We start from the raw sequence: 22,836 nt of genomic DNA on the forward strand, positions 1-22,836 counted from the left end.
ATCTTGAGGAAGGCTCAGGACAGAGCAAAACATTGTGCCCATGTGGCGATGAATCTGTACAGTGTGTTTGGATTGGTAGACCATGTGCTGTGTCTTTTTGCCTTTTTGTGGTAGCCTACCACTGATGGGTTAGTGACTTGGTCTTTAAGATTTACTGTAGGTTTGCTTTGGAAGATTTGTGGCTGTTATGTATGTTATAAAAATGTAAATACATCAAAAGCAAATGTCTGTTAGTGGAATTACACTCTTTTTGAGGAACACTAGGATAATAGAGCAGGGCAGCAGTGGGGGTCTCACCTTTACCCCTGGCTATCAATACATTAATATTAGCAGCCTGTATTCTACATGGCAGAAGACAAGCCTTCGCTCTTGCTCGTAAAGGAGCCCATTAATTCCTTTAAATATTCAGTTGTCTTATACACTGCTACAAGCTCATATTTAAGAGGTTGTTATATGCCAACCCGTATAATAAAATGACTATAAGCTTTATAGAAAATTCACACAGAGAACAAATATAATCATAAACATTTGTATATTGTATTTGCAGATTGGGATACCAATATGATATAGACCTCTTAGAACCAGAATATAAGGAGTTGTAGCATGATACAGTAAAGTAAGCATACATATTTGTGATAAGCCTTTACTGTACACTAAATGAGGAAATCTACATGGAATGTGATGTACATACTGACAGAATGCCATTAAGTATTTTAACTTCATGTGAACAAGTCTCCTTCACAGCCCTCCTGCTACCACATCCTTAGAGCAATAAAGTCAAGGGGTTAATAAGGGTGCACCGTCTGACACTCATACATCTCAATGGTTTATTGCCCTGGGAGAGGGTAGAAGAAATCAGTGCTTACATGTGCTGTTGCTCCCTGGGTCACCAAAAGCATGTGATCAATGCTGCCTGGATCAATAGCATGAGTTACGGCGGCATCTGTGCCCATGGAGGAGAGGAGCGGGTCAATAGAAGCATGCTGCTCAACTAGTAAACTGGTCCAAAACAATCAATCACTATTTAATATGAACACTAAGGTAATTTATAACAAGCTTAAAGCAGCAGAAGTATATTAAAATAATGCAACCCTAACATGACCTTGTGTATGCTGCACACCCTGCATCTCATCATCCTTACTAATTCCACATTTATTTCTATTCTTCATTCAAAGGCTGGAGTTTATACAGGATGCAGGATACCGGCATCTGTAGGGGTAGGGCGGGGTAGAAGCAATCTATTAGGCCTGAAATGAGGCACAAAGAATAAAAGAGGAAGAAAACGTTTTTTTAATAAGAAGCTCAGGACTGCACATGCGTGCATCTGTCAATACAACAGCCAGTATATATATATATGTGTGTGTGACATGCAGTATACATCTACAAGCTACCTTTACACTATGATATATGCATTACCATGGCACCTTCTAAACTTGATAAAAAAGGCTTTAATAAGTACAGCAAGAACTCCATGCTATTTAAATACATTTCGAACATTCAGCCCTAAAGCACTACATGGCAGTATTATGCCCATTGAGCCTGTGTGGTGGCACATGGAATACAGTAAGCACATGGTGCCTCCATCTGGGGACCGTACTCATAGGAGTGACATTAAGAGATCATTAAGAGATCCCGCCCACACATCAGTGTATTTACAGAAAAGACCATCATTCTGTGGAGGTAGAATAGCAGGACTCTCACAGTCACTCCCAGTCTTACTCCAAATCATAGAAGCTCATCCCACAGCTCAGCTTGCCTCTTTTATAGCCTACTCTTTGCTAAATAGTAGTCACCAGACACCTTCCTGGCCAGTGCCACAACCAAGAAAACATGAAATAATTGTATACATTTTATGAGAAAAGTTTGGTTGAAAGAACTTTTTATTTATTAAATGAACAGGTTTTCCAGGTTAGTGACACCGATAAATCATCATTATCAAATGGTTGGGAGTCCCCTTTGGCATCACAGACAGAGAAGAATAACTCTGGCACTAAACAAAGAATGGGTCTGTACAGTGTTCATTCTGGCACCAGAGGCCGATGAATTTCTGAGTGATATAGAGATCTTTGCACAAACATTACCACAATCCAACAAGGACTGCACTCATTTCATTTACAAGGGTATGCGTAAATGGCAATTCTTATCTTGGAGCCACTAATGTTACATAAAGAACAAATAAAGTTATTTTAGAAAAAAACAGGGCTGTATATTGATTGATACTTTACTAATTTATGAGGATAAAATGTAGGGCTACACGTTTCAATGCCAAAACGCATGCCCTGCAAAGACTCCGTCTTGACCTGCTTCTGTTTGGCCTGATGAAGACTCCAATTTGCATTGAAACATATAGCCTTACATTTTTCCAGACTGGTAGCATGTCAATCTACATCCCTGTTTTTTTTCTTACATAATATTGGAATACTTGATACTGGAACAACCCCCCCCCCCCAGCTGAGGGCCAGAGGCTATACCAACCCTAGCTGCACGTAGCCAGCCCACTCTTCTCCTCTACTTTTGCTTCCTTCACTATCAAGAGCAACTACTGATGAACAAGATAATGTAATGAAGCCATGATTTTGTTTTGAGAAGATTTCACCTTATCCTACCAGAAATAATTAAACCTTAATGAAATGGAAAAAACAAATTATCTATGAATGGCACCTTCGGTAATAATGCTGATCCCTATATAAAGGAGAGATTCGCTCATGTGGTCAATACAACAGTAGGTGCCAATCATTGGTGAGTAGAAGTGGGTAGAATGTGGGGCTTGTTAATACAAAGAACTCATAAATACAGGGTCCCCTTCTAGCAAAGCAGCACATCACATAATAGATACCACTAGAACTGTACTTACACCTTCACTAACTGAAATATAATAGTGATTAGAGTTCTGATACCAACCTTGATATGTCCTTTGGTGATCAATAAAAACCTTCCAATTTTCTTAACTTGTATATAAAATATACGGTGCCTTGTATATATTTTTGTAGGATCACTAGAAAAGCAATGCAAGAATAAAATTGGAGAGACGGATGCAGTTTTCAGTGAGTAGAAAGGCCCCATTCCACAGCTCGATGTACATATTAATACATGGGACACTGCACACAAGTAGCTACCAGGGATATTTAACTCTGCTGGAGAACCTTACTTATGTCTGTGGGCATCTGTGCAAAGTGATAGGGACTGGCTGTTAATTTCAAAGACATAAAATTTATGGTTGCGCTGGCGGCTTTAGAAAAACACACGGTGGTGCAGCTGCTGTTTAACCCAATCCATGGCCGGAGGACTTTCCACACATGCCGCACTGATGCAGCAGCATCCAATATGTCATCTGAGTGGTTAACTAACATGCCCCGTACACGTGCTGTCTTTTATGTGCGTCTGTCTACCGTCTCTTGATACAACGAGAGTGAAAAGCTTTAATTGGTGACGATTTAAGAATGGCTCGAGTCTGTTCTTGCTCCGTTTCATAAGCATCTAAAATGTGCAGCTGTCTGGAGGACAAACTTGGATGCAACTCACGGGAAGTGAATGCATTTGTAATGTTATAAAAATATCAGGTAACATCCAAAAGAAATAAATTATCCAAAAACTAGAGAATACAATTGCTGCCTTAATGGGGTTGTCCATGTTTTTATCTTTATAATTTATCTTAAAGGATCTTAATTACATAATTCTGATTAACCCTTTAAAGAAGACCTGTCAACTGGTCCATGGTGCTAGCACATATTTATTTTTATAGTGATGACCATCAATGGCCACAGGATAAGCTTCCTTGATATCCCTGTTGTGGGTATTAGAGTTGGGATGCGGTGATTCAAGACATTAATGACATGCCCTATAAATATACCAGAAATGTCTAAAATGGTCAGCAGGGCCATATACAGTATGGATGTGGAATAAGGAACTATGGTTATATGCAGCTGTTTGATTATCATTTTACATCTATTGTTGTAACTTGTCATAAAATAACAAAAGCAATTAAAAAATACACTTCTTATTGTAGTTTATTACATTGCAACGTGTAATGTACCATGTTTGCATTATAATGCATTTGCCCTTGATGCGAATTTCCGTTTTGTCTGGTATCCATCAGAGTTACTTATCTGTCTGAATGAGATGGGAAGTATGTGTCACATTGATGTATAAACAGTATTACTGTCATTGTGAGCTGCCGATACAATATCACCACGCCACTGTCCATCTATTTTGCTAAAAAAAATTATGGAAACTCAACATTTTCTATCTAGTTAAAGTATAATACTGAACACATTAATGTGAAAAAGCATAAAATGCATCATTAATGGAATATTAGAATTACTCCAGAAAGATACACAAAAAAGCTCACTTTTGTCATTACTAAAACGTAATGTAAAGGGTCTCCAAGATACCACAGGTCATTGGTTCTGTGCAAAGGTCAAAACCATCAATGACACCCAACACGCTTAATGTTTCTTTGGTCCAAAGGCAGGAAAAACAAGCAGCCTTTTAGGTAACAAATGATGTCAGTGGATCAGGCGAGTCATCCCTGGTTTCCTGAACAGATTATTAAAATAACAGACTGTTCGGACAACCGGGGAGTGGCGTGGTGCAGGAGGCTATACACCTCATTCGATCAATATACTTTAATTGTGTTGGCAGATGTGAAAACCTTTTGTATCCAACCTCTGCTTTGGATGGTTGGAGTGATTGGGTACATTAGCATGTGGTTTGCTGTATGTTCACCTAGTTTTTGCATATTCCTGCATTCCAAAATAAAAAAATAAATATGTGATGTGCACAACAAAATGTTAGAAATATGAAGATTGGTAGAGCGGTAAGGGACAGCATGTTATAGAGCAGGAGGAGCTCCATATATCAGTGTGCCTAGAGAAAGTAGTGCCAAATCATAAATTGGTCTGCCCCTCAACATAGAAAGAACAGAGAATTAAGAGTATAAAATACAAGTTATACCGTACTTAATATTTCCCAATAAACAATAACTTAATCTGCTCAGTTCCTACTTCGCTACAACATGCTACCTGCAGCCTAAACAGCTTTTTCATGGTAACACGTTCCCTTGAAATGAGAGAATTTATTTCTTGAATCGTGTATATCTCCGTTACCACCTGCTGTAAGTCATCCATTAGTGTAACACCAAGAATCAGTAGCCAGAGCACTAGGGCAAATATGGGCATATATAATGTCAATACCCATTAAGAACACAACCAGTTTGAATAAATGCTATGAAAAACTTTGCAAAACTACTGGGGTTCCGTTGGATCCTCTGATATATCTCCTTAATGTACCTCCGCAAAATATGCGCAAATACAATACAAAGCTAATTTTTGCAAAAGTCTAATAGCTAAAGCTTGGAAACAGACAGCTTCCCCATCTGAAATGGAGTTATTTACCTGCATTAAGGAGATTTATTCACTGGAAAAGATGATGGCCTCGATCAATAACTCCATGGATGCCTTACTGGCAGTGTGGGAGCCGTGGGACTCTTTTTGCACCCATATAGGTTTATAAGCCTCCTCGGGCTGCATCTTGTCCAGCACCAACTATTTAAACTTTGATACTCAGCCCCGAGACCCTATTTATCCTTCTGTGTCTATTGTCTTGTCTGCCCGAGTCTTGTTTTTATGTTTTAAATGAGTTATATAAAGTTAGTCCATAGGTTACTTGTTAAAGGTTGATTTTGCGCTACTGGGAGGAAGCATGACAGATTGCAGAGTCCAGGTGTAAGCCTATTTTCAATGGTTGGTCTGATAATATCTGGTGGAAAGTATTTAAGGGTAAGCTTTACTTTGGAGTGAGATCTTTATTTGAATGAATGAACCGCTATAAACCATTTTAATGTTTAAATTGCTCATATTGTGTTTTGTACACTTCCTGCGCCACCAAAAACAAAATCTGTTAATGTTCAAATAATGAGGACAGTTGTATTACCATGCTTGTTGTTCCTACAGTAACGACTGAAAATATAAAATATTATTAAAAATTAAAGTTTAAAAAAAAAATTATTGCAAAACTGTTGAAATATCAGTGTTTCTGGCTTTCATACACTAAAGCACCACATAGTCTTTGTACTCTGTACAACACTTTTGTCCAATTATGCTGAATATGATATTTACTTGGCTTCATGTTTCAGTTCAGATTTTGTACATATACAGAATTTGGATGGTGCCTTAAGTCAAGGTCCATAAATTCTCTTCTGGACACCAAGAGCAAGTGGCATCGTATTTATAACAAATCTAGAGAAGCATTTCCAAAAAATCATTCTATCTTGGTTTATGGTTTGGCATGGCAGGGAGTCAAGCATATATAATATATGAACTGCAGTGAAGAACACTGAGTAAATGAATCTAAAATCAACTCAGTTTAACACCAAGAAAAATAAGGCAGGTTATAGAACTGAGCCCCAGGGGACCCTTTCTTTATAGGCCTCTGCAACCACAAATCCCAAAAGTTCCATCCCTACTATCGTCATTGTTGAGTGCTGAAAGAAAACATAAGAAAAGTACATTTATACCTTCCTGAAAAACTCATCATTATCCAATATGAACATAATATATGGAGAGATCCACTCAACCAGATATACTTTGCCAGCAACTAGCCAAGGTGACATTGTTCACACTATTCAGACTTGATCTCACACATTTACCACATGTTCTATAGCACGGAGGACACTTGGGCTTCTGCTGCAGGTACAGTGAGTGTGCACCATTCATTAGATCCATATAATCCATAGACTCCTCTAGTGGAAGTTGCAGGATTAAGTTGAAAGGTACTTAGAATATGCATAGGGTTACGGTGGAATATCTGTGGATTTTATTTAGATTTTGGCATCTTGCTGAGGGCAGCTTCACATTTGATGAACCACAGACTGAATTATTGGAAGGAGGAAGCCACAGCACCGAAGAGTAAAATATGAAGAAATCTTTATTGGTGCATCATCAAGGTATAAAACAGCGACGTTTCGATTCTAATGCGAATCTTTTTCAAGCATGAAGATTCGCATTAGAATCGAAACGTCGCTGTTTTATACCTTGATGATGCACCAATAAAGATTTCTTCATATTTTACTCTTCGGTGCTGTGGCTTCCTCCTTCCAATGAGCCATTTTTGAAGTCCTGAACGCCTGGACTTCTGGCTGCGGGCACCAAATCCCTGAAGGGATAAGTGTGGATTGCTGTCCTCCCTCTCGACTTTCTTGAACCACAGACTGAAACCATTCTCGTGGATGGATGACACTGACCTTAGATCACAGACTGAACTAAGCAATTGTGAAACCACCCTAAGTGCAAATGTAAAATTTTTACTAAAGCGTACTTCAAGAATCAGCACAAAATAATAGAAAGATCTTTGCTAATAAGCCAATTAGTCAGGTTTCCATTAACCATTAAAGAAGAGGACAGTTGACAGTTATTCTTGCTATCAGAATGACTTAAATTCAGACCCCACTAAATTCTGAGGGTTCTGCCAGTATCTCTTTTGATCTATTGAAAACTGGTTCAGTCACATTGATCATGGCTCCAGTATAAACAGAAGCCATGACTCAGTCTCACAAATTCAATAAAAAATCATTACAATTAACTTTCCTAATAATTAAAAAAAAACAAACTAATTGCTTGTGAGCCGGGCAGAATGTTCTAGTTGTGTGTACAAACAGTGCACTTGTGTGTGCACCGAGGCGGCACGCGAAGACAAACAAATAAACAAAGAAGGAAAATCGCCTAATTATGCTCTTAAAAGCTCAAAATGCCGTGTCCTTCCAATCCCGGATGCTCGTTAGCACTTGTAATTAACTTTACAACTGTCAACACAGCCGCCAGCCTGGCTGACAGTGAGGAAGGAGCTGGTGTTACTCACACAGTGGAGGACAAATACGTTGCAGGTGACGAGGATATTTCTGACATCAAAACTAATTATCTCGCAAAGAGCCAAGAGACAGTATGCACAGAACGCACAGCGCGGGGACGGGCCTCATGAAACCAAAGCAGACAAACTTGGCTGCAGGAACCTGCACATGCAGGCAGTTCTGGGTCATTAGCCACATTCAGCCTGTCCGGATCTCCATGTTTGTAGTCTATGAACATTTGTCATATTAGCCCCTCTTCCAACAAAAGTCAGCCTGGCCGATAATTGCTTATTGTTCTAGTGAAGCTTCTTAAAGGGACAAATCTATTCTAAAAGGAACTAATTCTTAAAGGGAATCTATTAGAAGTGGACATAAAGCTTTAATCAATTATTATAGTTTAACACATAAATAGCAATAAAATTTCTCTAAACCCACCTCGCCAATAGTAATGCTATCGAAGAGATGAGGCTGTTGTGTTCAAGTCATGTTTTAAAGCCATATCCCAAACTAAAACATTTCTTAACATCTATGCATTGGACATTGGATAGTAGAGAATACACTCTGGGCTACCACTACACCTCTTCATGACTCCCTAGTAATAACCTCTGTAGAGAGTTGTTCCAGAACTGTAGATCTTTTATTAAAATTTCAAGTATAAAACCTAACAATGCATAACATTAGCCAGACATTATATACATATAATTACAATAACTCACCTACTGGTCCAGCCCCATTCATACGTAAGACACTTTTTAAGAAAAAACTATAACAGAAGATACACTAAAATAATGAAATAACACCAAATACCACAACCCCCACCCAACCAATTATCACATCATAGCCAAACCCACCAGCAACTGAAAATAGATAACACCAACAAAATAACATAAATGAACACACCCCACACCCTCCATCCTCTAATAACAAACTATCCCACACAAATAAATCATCCCATACCCATAACATTATTATTATTATTATTGAATATATACTAACAAAACACAGAATATACAATATACTATACTTAAAACTCACACCCACTCCCTCCCCTTTCCCTCAGACACTGGTGAAACATCCAAAGTTTGCATTGCATAGTCCAGACCAGTGTCCAACATGGAGGGAAGATGACAGACTAAGGAACACTAAAGGAGAACTCCCTACAAAGGAGAGAGGCCCTCCCTGTGCCCAGCCTCTTCACCAGGTCACCCAGAATGTTCCTAACCACCTCATCCACTCGAATGATTTTACGCTGCGTCAACACATAGAACCTGTGCGTTCCAAGTGTGTTACCTGACCACAAGAACAACTAGGAATAACAAGCAATCGTCCCTGCCACCCAGGCCTCTGAATGTTCCATAGGCCCACTCCGCATAGGAGAGACTGGCCAACCCGAGCCAACTGATGGTAGAACCCACCCGGTTGTACACCTCTGTGTTAAAGGGGCAATGAAGCCGGAAGTGGTCCATGCTTACCAGCAGGCCACCGCAGCTCCGGAACTGTAGTCACCCTAGAAGATTCTTCACATAAGACAACACCAAGCATTTCTCCTAGTGACGATAACTATACCTGTTTCTTTAAAATGGGCAACAACCTATTGATACTTCTACATCTACCATGTACTGTAGGTCTATAGAAATATTTTTATTCGGATTATATTAACATGTAAGATTGACTGCCTACGATTTTTGCACCCAAATGTTATATAGTATATATAACAATAGTCCTCATTCATTAATTTGGCCTGGCAGTAGTGTATATATGATGCCCTGCAGGTAGAATAAACCATGAAGATCACCTTACCTACAGATATGTCTCCTGGATTACTCTTTCATGTCACACAATGGCCCATAAAGTCAGTAAAATAGCATAAATTAGCTTTTTTTGACCATACAAAATCAGCTATACAGTATGTTCTCCTTTTCCGATTGCCATGGGTTCTTTTAGAACTGGAATCATTTACCAGAAATGGTCATGTATCAGAATTAAATATCACTTATTTGGAAATGGATGGATGAGTTATGCACTCATAATGTAGTATGTCATAAGAACTCGGCATACAATGTACTATAGAAAATGTGCTAAGATGTTGTTACAGAACATATACACAGGATTCGGGGCAGCTGTCAGCAAAGACACGCAGGGAGTTCTTATTAGCCTGTACTCATCCAGCCAGAAAACCCATTACACGGCCCTAAATAGACTTAATCACGTCTATCAGTGGGGAAACAGGATAATTACAACAAATAACAGAATGCCAAAGACTGTCTATAGAACAAAGGAGACAGGGATCGTGCAGGATTATTTATAGCACTAATACAGTACATTGGACAAGGTAGACACATAACGACAGCCCTGTGCCAGTGATAAATACACGTGTCTGTAAGTAAATGAGGAATGTATAGTAAGACTTCTAAATATTAGTTTTTCAAAAATCAACCTTTTAATTTTTTCAGCTAGAAGAGAACAGTAGGAGACAGCGTACTGTACTGTATGATATGATTAAGTAATTGAAAGCTTAAAGAAGGGGTATTCAGGCTTTTATTTTATGTGTTTATCAATGGAATTGATTATTCATTTTCTAATTTATGCTAGTGTCTTCACACACCTACAAGGCGGCTTTAATTGGCAAAGTCGACCCTATTCAAAAGCCTCTCACTCAGCAAAAGAAGTTCCCTACACTGTACTGATGAGATGCAACTACATCAAAACAGTGCTGTCTATAGTTGGGACTCTTCTGGAATAGATATACTGGTACATCGTACTATAACACCCACGATCAGAGCACAATGTATCACCACAATGTCTAAAGGTCTTTCCTGTAGGCATTGCATTCCTCTTCCGGGCACCCCGAGGTCTGCCAAGTGCCCTGCGACTGCCCTATGCGCATACGTGAGCATGCCAGACAGTTTACACTGCTGTATTGTAAAGCAGTGCATTAGACTTGAACCGGCAACCGGAGCTGGTTCAAGTTCAAGTTTTAAAAATTCCCTAAAATGTCACTTTCCCATACAAACTGTTAATAAAGTATAAAAACCACAAATACACAAAAAAAACCCACATATTTGATATTGCCTCGTCCTTAAAAATAATAAAACAGAATCATTATTGGACCCGCATGATGAATGCTATAAAAAAAATCTGAAAAACATTCCCGAAAAAAGATAATTTAATACCCTTAAAAATGCTCTAAAAAGTGATAAAATGTAGTGCACACTGGCTGAATACGGGGGGACTGGCTATATACGCGGGGGCAAGCACTGAATATATACGAGGGGGGCAGGCAATGGCTGTAAACTGGGGAGGGGGGCAGTAACTGGCTATATACAGGGGGGGCAGGCACTGGCTATATACTGGAGGGCAGGCACTGGCTAAATTCAAGAGGGCTACTTTATTTATATTAGGGAGAAGGGGCTGGCTAGATACTGGGGGGCTGCTGGTTATATACTGGGGTAGGCTGTGACAAATGCATTTCCCGCCCTCGGCTTATATTCAAGTCAATAGGTTTTTACAGTTGTTGTGTTAAAATTAGGGGCTTCGGCTTATAATCGGGTCAACTTATACTCAAGTATATACTCTGTGACAATTGGATTTTAAAAATGTTGGATTGTCATAAGAATCAGAATTAACAATAAATCTTAATCGCAGACACATTTAATAACCGTTTCAGCTGTTTATTGAAGCCTTAGGCAAAAGTACATTAAATTACCAACATCCATAGGTCCGTTTGTAACTAGGTAAAAATCTTACCAAAAACTGATGATTTCCATTTCCTCAACCAACAAAGAGTTAATAAAATCTTATCAATTAGCTATAGATGCCCCAAAATGATGTACCAGAAAAGTGAATCTCAACAGACAAAGCAAAAATAAACAAGCATTATAAAAAGAAAAAAATGATAGCCTGTACAGTAAAGCAGATCTGCTCTGAATGGCGCTTCTTCCATTCTATTCCCAGCCATGTGCCATACAGCAGTTTATCACCACACTTTGTTAACAAACTTCATAAAATGATTTTTTGTACGTTGAGGGGTGTAGTTTCCATAATGCGGTAATTTACGAGTCTTACTATTATTTAGGCCTCTCACAGTCATTTATAAGTTGAGCAGATCCCTCTTAATATAGGTCTGGGCAATTTTCCCCCAAAATTGAAAAAAAAGGCACCCAAGTTCTAAGCCTCATAATGTTCTAGTAAAATATGTGGAATCTTAAAAAAAACCATGGCAACATAAAGCAGACATTTAGAAAATGTAAGTTAAGAATTAATTTTAGGGCGGCACGGGCGGCACTTCTGCCTGGCAGCGCTGGGTTCCTGGGTTCGAATCCCACCCAGGGTCAACATCTGCAAAGAGTTTGTATGTTCTCTCCGTGTTTGCGTGGGTTTCTTCCCACACTCCAAAACATACTGTTAGGTTGTTTAGATTGTGAGCCCCATGGGGACAGGGACCAATTTGACAAGCTTTGTGCAGCGCTGCGTAATCTGTAGGCGCTATATAAATAAAGAATTATTATTAAAGAATTATTATTAATTTGGGTGCTATGACTATTTGCTTCAAAAGTAGAAAATTTAGCACTGTTTCGCTAACTTTTATTATCTCTATATGTAAATTTTGCTATGCGGCTACTGGGGCGTGGAGCCTAAGATGCGGCTACTCCACGCCCCAGTAGCCGCATAACAAAATCATGTCCTATTGATCCACCTACCACCCGATCTACCTTTATAGGTAGATTCGTGGGGGTAGGTTGCCTTTAAGATGAGGTGCAAAGTGCACATTAATGAGCATTTAAAGGGGTCTGAATACTTTCCATACCTTCTGTACATTTTTTAATAACATCCAATCAAAAAAAAAATACACCTTTTTCATACACCTTGATGTCTAAGGGCCTGATCTTCTGCCACGTTTCTACAGTTCCAATGCAAAATGTGAATGCGTTAATTTTCTGCACATCTATTACTCCTCTGAACTGCTTAACCTTTATACAACAGGTGTATGGTTATATGAGTAAGTGGACAGCTATTGTACTGTACGACTGCCGGGGTTTTCTTTCAGTACTTAACGTGATACTGGATTTATAGGTCTTCAAGGTGATTTCCTGTTGACACATACAGAGAAAGTGAAATGAAGTGGAAAAAATGGCCATAAGTAGGGGGGTTTAATAACTGGATAGTACCATGCCCTTTAAAATAAGACATGATCATGCTTACTATGACACAGTCCATTTAGTTATGACGTTGTCACACTATGGATTACATAGGCACAAGTCCGTGTAGAGTTCTAAAGCAAGAACCTCCAGTATTGGGATTTTGTTAGGAATACAAAGATTTACTAAAAAAAAACTAACTAAAACTAAAAAAAAAAATCAGAAGAAGTGGCAGGTGCATTTTTATATCTTTAAAACCACTTGGTAAGGAACTTACAAGGAAGACATAGACTACAACAGTTAAAGGTAAGTGTTCTCACCCTAGGTGCTTATAGGGAAACTGTTGTCAGATCTTACCCCATTAGACTATTAGTCCCTCAGATAGAGTATGAAATCTCACCTAATCTCCTCCAAAGAAAATGAGCAGAGAAGAGTCATATTTTGCCTGAACAGAGTGGGGATTGTCACTTCTGACATTCCTGTCTTCAGCTCTATAGTACCTTGAAACCTGGACGTATTACAACTATTGGTTATAACTGTGGAACAATTTAACATATCTGATGATTTTGGGAGTGTCTTCTTGTTAGAAATTCTGGAAAAAAACCCCAAAAATATGGAAAAATTCTGAAGAAATTCTCCATTTTCAAAGTATGAATGTTCTCCTTTCCAGGCAGATAATCATACATCCTAAATAATCATAAATGTCTGCGTTATGTTGCTATGGTTGTTTATGTGTCCTCTCATTTTTCTAAGATGTTATAAGGATTAGAATTTAGGTGCAATTTTTCACATTTTCGTGAGAATCGCCTAGACTCGCGTTTTGAGGGAGAACTCAACTTTCAAGTGACTTTGAGAGGCCTAAATAATAGTAAAACTCCATAAATTATAGAAACTACACCCCTCAGAGTATGTAGAACAAGCTTTAGAAAGTCTGTTCACCCTTTAAGTGTTTCACCGGTTAAAAGAATATGGAATTGATATTTAAAGGCTGTAATTTTTGAAGAAAATACATTCATTCATGTAAAAAATTACACATTCACAACGGATTAAATGAAGAAGTGCTGTGCAAAGTTTGATGACCAATTTCTCTTGAGTATGCCAATACCTTACATGTGGTGGTAAACTGCTGCGGCACACGGCCGGGCATACAATGCAAGCAGCGCCATGCAGAGCAGATTAGTATTGTCACAGTGTACAAGCTATATTATAGGAATGTGGAGATAAGGGCTTATGCTTTGCAGTATGATATATGCTTATTTATGTTATAAATGTATATGAGATGTTATAATTTATTATTTCAGGGGCGGTATTAAAGAAAATAAACAATTTGTGTTAATGATTCTAGCACATTTCTTGGCTGCTCACCTTACCATGAAAATAATAGCTTATCTTTATTCTCTGGTTCACAACGATTATGGCGATGCCTCAATTATAGTTTATTTTATCTTTGCCCAATATTACAAAAACATTAGTAACTTCTTTATTTTTTTGTTGACAGTGCTGGTCCGGGACTTATTTTTTGCACAGTTTTTTTGTGAGGGTATTTGGTGAAAAATCATATATTATGGGAAGTTTTCACTTTTCTTTTACAGCGTTCACCGTGTGGGTCCATTATTGCCTTACATTTATTTATTGCACAGATTGTTACGGACAGTACAATACCAACTGAGTCTTTTGGCGTGTTTTTAAAATATTTTATTTTTGTATGAAAATGTATTAGAACCTTTTTCTTTGCTATAAAAATGATTTTTTTTTAAATTTTTACTTTTCATTTAGACTTGGGCTTGAATAAGCGTTCGTCTGATCGCTAACTGACTCAGTATGCTGGGGCTGTCACAGGAAGGATAGGATCATGGGGGGTTCCAATCCACATGGGGGACATGTAGAATCTCCTTACGGACGGCGGTCAGCTGTAATATACTGCAGAAGCTGGACATAATAATACTACTGTCCATTTGTAAGAAGGAGTTGAAGATAAGAATCTCATGTAACCGATTGCATCAGGATTGTGGTTCTATGAGCTACGGACCGGAGATACGGACAAGGTGGGAATTGGATTTTTAGCTGCAGCTTGCATTTCCAACCATTTAAAATTAGAAGATGAAATAGTCAAATCTATAACAAAGAAACATGCTAATAAATAAGGTAACACCATTACCAGTACAGGCAGTCCCCAGGTTACATACGAGATAGGGTCTGTAGGTTTGTTCTTAAGTTGAGTTTGTATGTAAGTCGGAACTGTATATTTTATCATTGTAATCCCAGCCAGAGCTTTTTTGGTCTCTGTGATAATTGGATTTTAAAAATGTTGGGTTGTCATAAGAACCAGGATTAACAATAAAGCTTCATTACAGATGCCTGTGATAACTGTTACAGCTGATCATTGTAGCCTAGGACTAAAGTACAATAAATTACCAATATCCAGTGGTCTGTTTGTAACTAGGGGTCGTATGTAAGTCGAGTGTATGTACTATAATAATAGGATACACCTATACTGCACGGTTGAGTATGGCAAGAATGTGCTATGGGATGTTGGAAAGGAAGCATGTTAACCACTCCTGACGCTAACCAGCAATGCATGGAACATCAACAGAAATAACCTGGCATCTGGTTTCTTTTTTTAACTGCCTTTCTTGTGCCTTGGATCTTAATTTTTTACTCTTGACAGCAGTGTTATTGCAGCCAGACAGTGGCATCTGGCTGCTGAAAACACTCTGTGAACTTTAATTAATTGGGGAGAAATTACATGGTCTTCCAACCGTGTAGTTTCTCATCAGAGCACATTACAGATTTATATGAGATGTTTCTCCACGGTGTCAAGAGTAATTAAAAGAGGGGGACGAAAGATGCCAAACTATTCGTCTTTCTACAGGCGGCGCAGGTTTTTCCCCCTAATATTTATGTATTTATGATGAGTGGGCAGTTTCTGTAATACGTACATAGCTGTAGAGAGACCTGAACCTCATCAGCCGTGTTACTCCAGCCATTTTCTGGATGTATTTCACTTGTCTTCACTATGTGCTGCATGTCATTAGAAATGCATTATAGTACAGTCATTTTGGTGCCACCTGTTTCCGTGCACCATGCCCATTCAAACATCTGAATCCGTCTGTCTATATATACACAGTCATATAAAAACGTCTGGGCACCCCTATTATTCTTAATAGACTGTATATATATATATATATATATATATATATATATATATATATATATATAATATTTATATATATAAACAGTATCTCCTGTATGTACATCTTCATATTGTATCAAAGTTAATATGGATCCTACATATTGATTCATCTTTTCAGGATGTATTTTTAAAGTATTTTACTTATTCCATTATGTGAATGGTTAATATATTGTATTAGGGCCAAACCTATTGTCTGTGTATAAAATGTGCAGGTTTATCACATACCACAATGTTATAGATGTCGCAGGTTATGACGGAGCTTGCAATTGGCATGCGGACAGTGTTTAGTTGGACATGCCCGCTAAGTTGTACTACTCGGAAAAGTGCAAAAAAAACTAAAAGCATTGATACATGTGGAGCAAGGCATTTTAGATGTAAATCCTCCACAATTCTGATTAAAGGGTTAAAGTTAATAAATTCCCCCACTGACTGTTTTCTGATACCCCCAAATAAAGTAGTAAGCGCCCAATTTAGAGTGGCTTTTATTGTGGCCAGCCTAAGGCACACCTGTGAAATATTGAGCTGTCCAATCAGCTTCTTGCTATGCTGCACCTCTGGGGTGGATGGATTATCTCAAGGCGGAAGGCATACTAAGGTTGGCTGTAGACAAACGTGTTCAGCCCATGGAAAAGGACACGTATGTCAGATTCTAAGAACTAATCACATTGCACAGGACAGGAGTCCTTGCATCATCCAGAAATATGATGCAAGGATTCCCTGTCTGTCGGTTAAACAACAGCACTAGCACTGTAAAAGCCAATTTAGTGCTGGTGGTGCTGTTCTCTCAGCAGATAGGGAACCCTCGCATCATATTTCTGTATGATCTTGTGCAATGTGTTCAGTTTGTGGGACCGGACCTACATTCGGTACCGTTTCCACAGGCTAAACATGTTAATCTGCAGACAGCCTGAGGCTGCATTACTGGGATGAGCACCACATGTTTTCATGTGAACAATGCAAAATACCTGGTGCTCATTCCCGATCACACGTGTTTTCAGTGGAAATGTATCTAAAATTGGATCATGCCCCTCCCTGTGTTTAAATTGTGCTTCAAACGCAATTAAAACAAAACGTGTGAATGCAGCCTAACACAGATTTAGACACATAAGTGAACAATATTTGGGAGAAAAAGGCATTCAGTGTACATAGAAAAAGTCTTAGATCTTTGAGTTGATGAAAAATGGAAGAAGAAACAAGTGTTGCTTTTGTGTTAAGTATAGTATAGAAACATTGCCCTGTCCTTTCCTTGTCAAACCAAAATCGATGTTTTTGTCCAAAATAAGGTTTTTAATATGGTAGCTATATTCTGAAAATAACCATTCCCCTAACTGGGGCACATCAGAGTTTCAGTATTTCTGCTGTCAAGAATAGAGATGGCAAAATAGATTCTTACTGCAGGTTCTTCACACTAGTGTGAACAAAGCCTCAGCCCTCCAAAGTGTAAAAAATGAAAATATTGTAACAATCCATAGATGTATAGTAAATGCAGGACATTGCATGACTCGTATAAACCTAATAACAAGAACTGGCTGTAACTTCAATGACATTGCAGATGAAATATAAGACACAGAAGCGACAATCACTCTCATCACTATGTCCTGCCTCTGCTATACATTAGTAAGGTTCATTTTTAAATCCATTATAGAGTCATCTTACTATGTGCTACTGCCATGCCCCATGCACCAATGTGTAAAAGCACCCCCTAACAGCGTAGCTCATAGTAATATGTTGTCATCACGGTTACAGATGGCATAAGGAATTACTCATCTACATGTTAATGGGATTTGAAGTCGCAGTCCAATAACATAGGGCATTGCCTAATAACTCATCACACTATAAAATGTTTTACAATTTTCCAATCTTTTTTCTAATTTGGGCCCACATTTAGACCTCTGCTTTCTTTAGATCATTAGGAACTTTCATTGTATGTCTTCTGTGCAGTGCAAATAGAGATCCATCAAGACCATGCCAAAAACAAGGAATACCCTTTATTTCTGAAGCCCTGACACCAAACTGTACACATTGTTATACTGTACATCTGTTGCCTTCCTTATTAACCATCAATCAATAAAAAATACATTTTTATATAGCGGCAACGTATTCTAAAGTGCTTTACATATTATGTGGTTACATATACAGAGAAAATAAGATATTCTAAAACATGGTCAGACAGAACAATAGGGCCCTCCTTACAAGTGCATACAATCTATGGGGGAGATTTTTCATAAGCCAACGCTCCTGTGTCCTGGGTGGACATGCTTAGGCCTCTTGAGGTATCCATTGGGCGGCATGGCCCTGGGCAATACTATGCCAGGTCCGACCCGGATGTAGTTTTGCGTAAAAACCTGCTAACGAACAAGCTCACAGGTTTTTCAAAATTACCCAAGCACGGGAACGCCCCCATTTCTGCCACTCCGCCAGCCGCCTTGCCTCTCTATGCTCCCTCCACACCCACGTGGCGTGGAGGTTGCATAGTTGCTGTAAGTATTGCAAATTCTTGCACTGCGCAAGAATTTGCGATTCTTTCACTGCTTCTATGCCAGAAAACTGGCGTAGAAGCAGGGATACATCTCCCCTATGAGTTATTGCTGCTTTGAAAATGATAAATGAGCTTCTTGAGACAGCTGGGTTCTGTGCTATGCAATTTCTGCCAATCGCAAAGTTGCAGGGTGCAAACCTTGATATGCCGTTCCAATAATGGGAGTGCACCCACCAAACAGAGTGTTATCCCCCACCCTATTAAGGATTCTGCCTAGACATTCTCTTTAGGGACTGAGGTTTTCTGGGCCAGACAGTTACTCTTAGACAATGTAGAGCACGGTTCACAGAGTTCTATACAGCATATTTTAGTAAAACACGCATCATCCATCACTCTGCCATGAAGACATTCAGAGATTTTTTACACGCGGTTTAGAATCACTTCTTCTGAAAAGGCCACTATCAGTACATCTTGTAAGCATATCTTTAAACACTACTTAACAAGAAAAATATGTCAATACATAATGAAAACTTCTCATTTCTGCTTGCAAAACAGAAACACAGCTGCAAGGTACGCTTTAAATTACCCCCCAAAAGAATGCTCAGTATGGAGTCAGATCTATGTACCGTGCGAGGAGGAGGGAGCAGTAATTTGTAACACTTAGCAGCGTATTTGCTTTATCTCGTCTCCGTTCTCATCTCCCTTTCAGCTCCGAGCTATACTCGCGTTTGTTCTCCTTGATTAGATTCTTGATTTGTCAGCAAGTTCTTAATGTCTTTGATGTTTCACTGAAATGACCAAGTGAATTTGTATGTCTGGAAGTTGATAGGTTGAGAAATAAGATCAAGATAATGGTGTATTCAATGGGTAACCGTAGACCGAGGTGTTTGTTTACTCTCTCTATGATTTGAGAATTTTCATCCTCGAGGGACAGTTGGTTTATTCATTGCAGAGAAATGGCTGCCGATTTTGAAGACTTGGCTCAGGTCTCGTTTTTCGGAGCACTTTCATGTTGTCAAAGTTACTGAACACAACATAAACACACATACGCTCTTTTGCAAAGTTCTAAACTAATTAACAACTAAGTAGCCAAATACAACAATATTCAACAATATGCTCCTTCTACAGTGCTCCGGGGTTTGTAGGTACTTTGGATAAAATATTATGCAATTCCTTAATAAGATCCTATTTCTGCAAATGGTTAGCAGTAGAATAATGGAGCAGAACGTTCCAATGAATTGCAAGTTTTTAGTGTTGGTCACACAATTCATAGCTGTAAACCATAACTCACCATAAATTAAACCATAAATTAGTTTCTAGTGAAGATAACCCCTTCCATGTATCCTTTAAGTAGATAAGTGAATCCTAAGGAGTTTCCCATCTTGCGACTGGCTTCTGTATAGTTTTAATTTCTTCAAATTGTTACATGGTCGACTAAGGGTGTTATATATGGGAATATATCCATAAAATAGCCCCTTTAATAAACTATACTCTACAGGAATACTGTCTACTTCCCACATACCTCTAAATAGATTCCCTAAAACAACATTTACCCTTCCAATTTACTTTGATGTTTAACTGTGACAGAAACATTTACAGGCCAATATTCCTAGCATTTTACATCAAACTAATAAAATTAACTATGGGCTGTTTATGAGCATATCAGATCAAAACAACATTATATAGCATGTCCATCTAGAGGACAAGTGTAACCAAAAGTCAAATGAAAAAAAAAAAGTGGGAAGCTCATGTAGCTGTTTATCTCCTGTGGGAACACAGAACATGCTTACTTGTCCAGTTGTCTGGCTATACTTTCTCTAATGTGTATGGACATAGAGATAGAGACCCCTAGTTACAAACGGACCTCTGGATATTGGTAATTTACTGTACTTTAGACTTAGGCTTCAATGATCAGGTGTAACAGTTATCACAGGTGTCTGTAATTAAGATTTATTGTTAATCCTGGTTCTGACAACAATCCAACATTTTTAGAATCCAATTGTCACAGAGACCCAAAAAAAATTTGTCTGGGGTTACAATTATAAAATATACAGTTCCGACTTACATACAAATTCAACTTAAGGACAAACCTACAGAACCGATCTATAAATTTTTCACTATATTTCAGAAGATTAACAGCTTCTAGGCATATGTAGGCTTACCGCCCATGCCCCCTGATGGGTTTTCTGGGAAATATGCAAATACATTTTCAATGATGGGATAAGGTTTTCATTTTTTGCAGTTTCCCAAACACCGCCAAAAAATTCTGGTTATACCAGGATATGATACCCTATACAATACAATAATACCTCATATGGCCATTCTATGGATGTGCTGAACCAGGAGACATAGATACAAAGAGCCCCTGAGCCCCCTGTATTACATGACCTCAGCCAAGCATGTTTGATGGTGGGACATTAGGTCATCTATGGTTAGAATTAGATTTTTTTTCCTTCCTGAAGATTCAATTTAATACAAAATAGTTATCACCTTTTCTTTTGCAGAAAATTGACCCTTTAACCAATCCAGTCTAAATGTAAATGTTCTTACTGCACCAAACTGCTTTTATTTTATTATAATAACGATCAAGTGCTTTCACTATTCTAGAATGAAGTCTTCTTCAGCTTTTACAACCAGGTCAAAATATAATAAAGTCATATTAATACTAATATTTTGCTAGGTCAATTGCAAGCCAAATTTCTCATAGGTAATAAATTGGCATTGCTACTAGGTTGTCAATCGCAATGGTGGCTGTGACCAAACCTGTAGCATGGGACCATAACCTATGAAAGGTTATTTAAGAACTGCATTTACCTAACAGAGTGTAGTCTTTCAATTGCCATCACTCACTATCCTGATATGCTTGGGGAAAGAGAGTTGAGGGGATGGGCTCATTGAACAGTGCAAGCCTTGAGGCGGGCTTCTCAAAGACGAGTCAGAAAACCGCCTGCAGCCACTGTCAGTAAACGGTAGCGAGAAATTATAGTATCTGTCTATTCTATGAAAAACATCAAAGTCAGATCTTGATTAGTGAGTCTATGGAAAGATGACAAGATCACAAAGGTGCTGCTGACAGATAAGTATGCAGGGACAGCGTGTACAATAACATGTTTAGAGGCATATTTACTAAGTAGGGAAGTCAGATGTGTAAGCTATGAATGCTACAAATCTATGTTATGAGCACCTCCATTCATCTGCATAAATTACCATATGCAGATGCACGTCTAAATATAACCAAAAAGTCATTGGTAAAGCCTGGAAAACAAGAACAGATGTAACAACTTTAACCTACTTTTGTGCTGTATTAAGCAAATGCTATTTAAAGTGATAAAACATAATTTGCAATCCCCCCCTCTTACCCAAAATTACCCACTGTTAAAACCCAGTTATTTACATTAAAGGGGTATTCTCGTCTGGGCATTCACATTCTGTTTCATGAATCTGCCATCTATAAACATTTCTTCAATTAGATGTTATTAAAAAAAATGTTCCTGTGTGAAGATGATTTCTCATAAATGTAGTGATATGGTCCCTTATAATACAGACTGACTCCTTGGTTACGACCACCTCTACTGGAGGGATTACACAAAGAAACAAAAGTTTTTAGTATATGAAATGTCCGGGAGTTACTGTATATCCTACAGCCGTCCTGTGGTAATGAACTCTGCGCTCCACAGTTAATGTCTGGCCACCGCTGCCAAAATGTGAGGTGGTCGTATCCGAGGAAGCCACCTCGTTTCTAAGGGACAACATGGCTATGTTTATGAGAAATTATCTTCATACAGGAACATTTTTTTTAATAACATCCAATGGAAGAAATGTTTACATGTGGCAAATGAATTAAAATTAATGTAAATGCCCAGATGGGAATACCCCTTTAAGGTTTTAAGTGGAAATGAAAAAAATTAAATTTAATTCTGGTAATGCCAATTGTCAAAATTTCAAGTTAAAGTTACAGCAATACAGAAAGTTAAAATTTCAAGTTCAAGTTCCGGAAATACAGAATTCAAACACTTGAAATTGAAGATCAGGGAAAGCAAAAAGTAAAAATTTAAAGTAAAATTTTCAGGAACTTCATACTGTGAGACAGCATTCACTGATCTTTAAAGCTGTTCATATCAACCTTTCTGAAGGGGATCATTTCAAAGGTCAGCTATTTGGAAATGCCTATTTCAAGACCAGA

General features: G+C 38.3%; 1 protein-coding gene across 2 annotated transcripts in view; it reads right to left on the reverse strand.

Moving 5' to 3' along the window:
• FTO (FTO alpha-ketoglutarate dependent dioxygenase) overlaps positions 1-22,836 on the reverse strand; it is a 209,695-nt gene that overhangs the window by 25,028 nt on the left and 161,831 nt on the right. The window contains exon 9 of one of the 2 annotated variants that reach the window (XM_072117658.1): positions 2,902-2,995. The exons of the other annotated variant lie outside the window; for it this stretch is intronic. Within the exon in view, the coding sequence (XP_071973759.1) occupies positions 2,902-2,995 (94 nt within the window). The remainder of the gene's footprint in view (positions 1-2,901; positions 2,996-22,836) is intronic. 2 annotated transcript variants of the gene reach the window in all.

The sequence above is a fragment of the Engystomops pustulosus genome, chromosome 7 (assembly GCF_040894005.1).
Source record: "Engystomops pustulosus chromosome 7, aEngPut4.maternal, whole genome shotgun sequence".
Classification (NCBI taxonomy): Eukaryota; Metazoa; Chordata; class Amphibia; order Anura; family Leptodactylidae; genus Engystomops; species Engystomops pustulosus.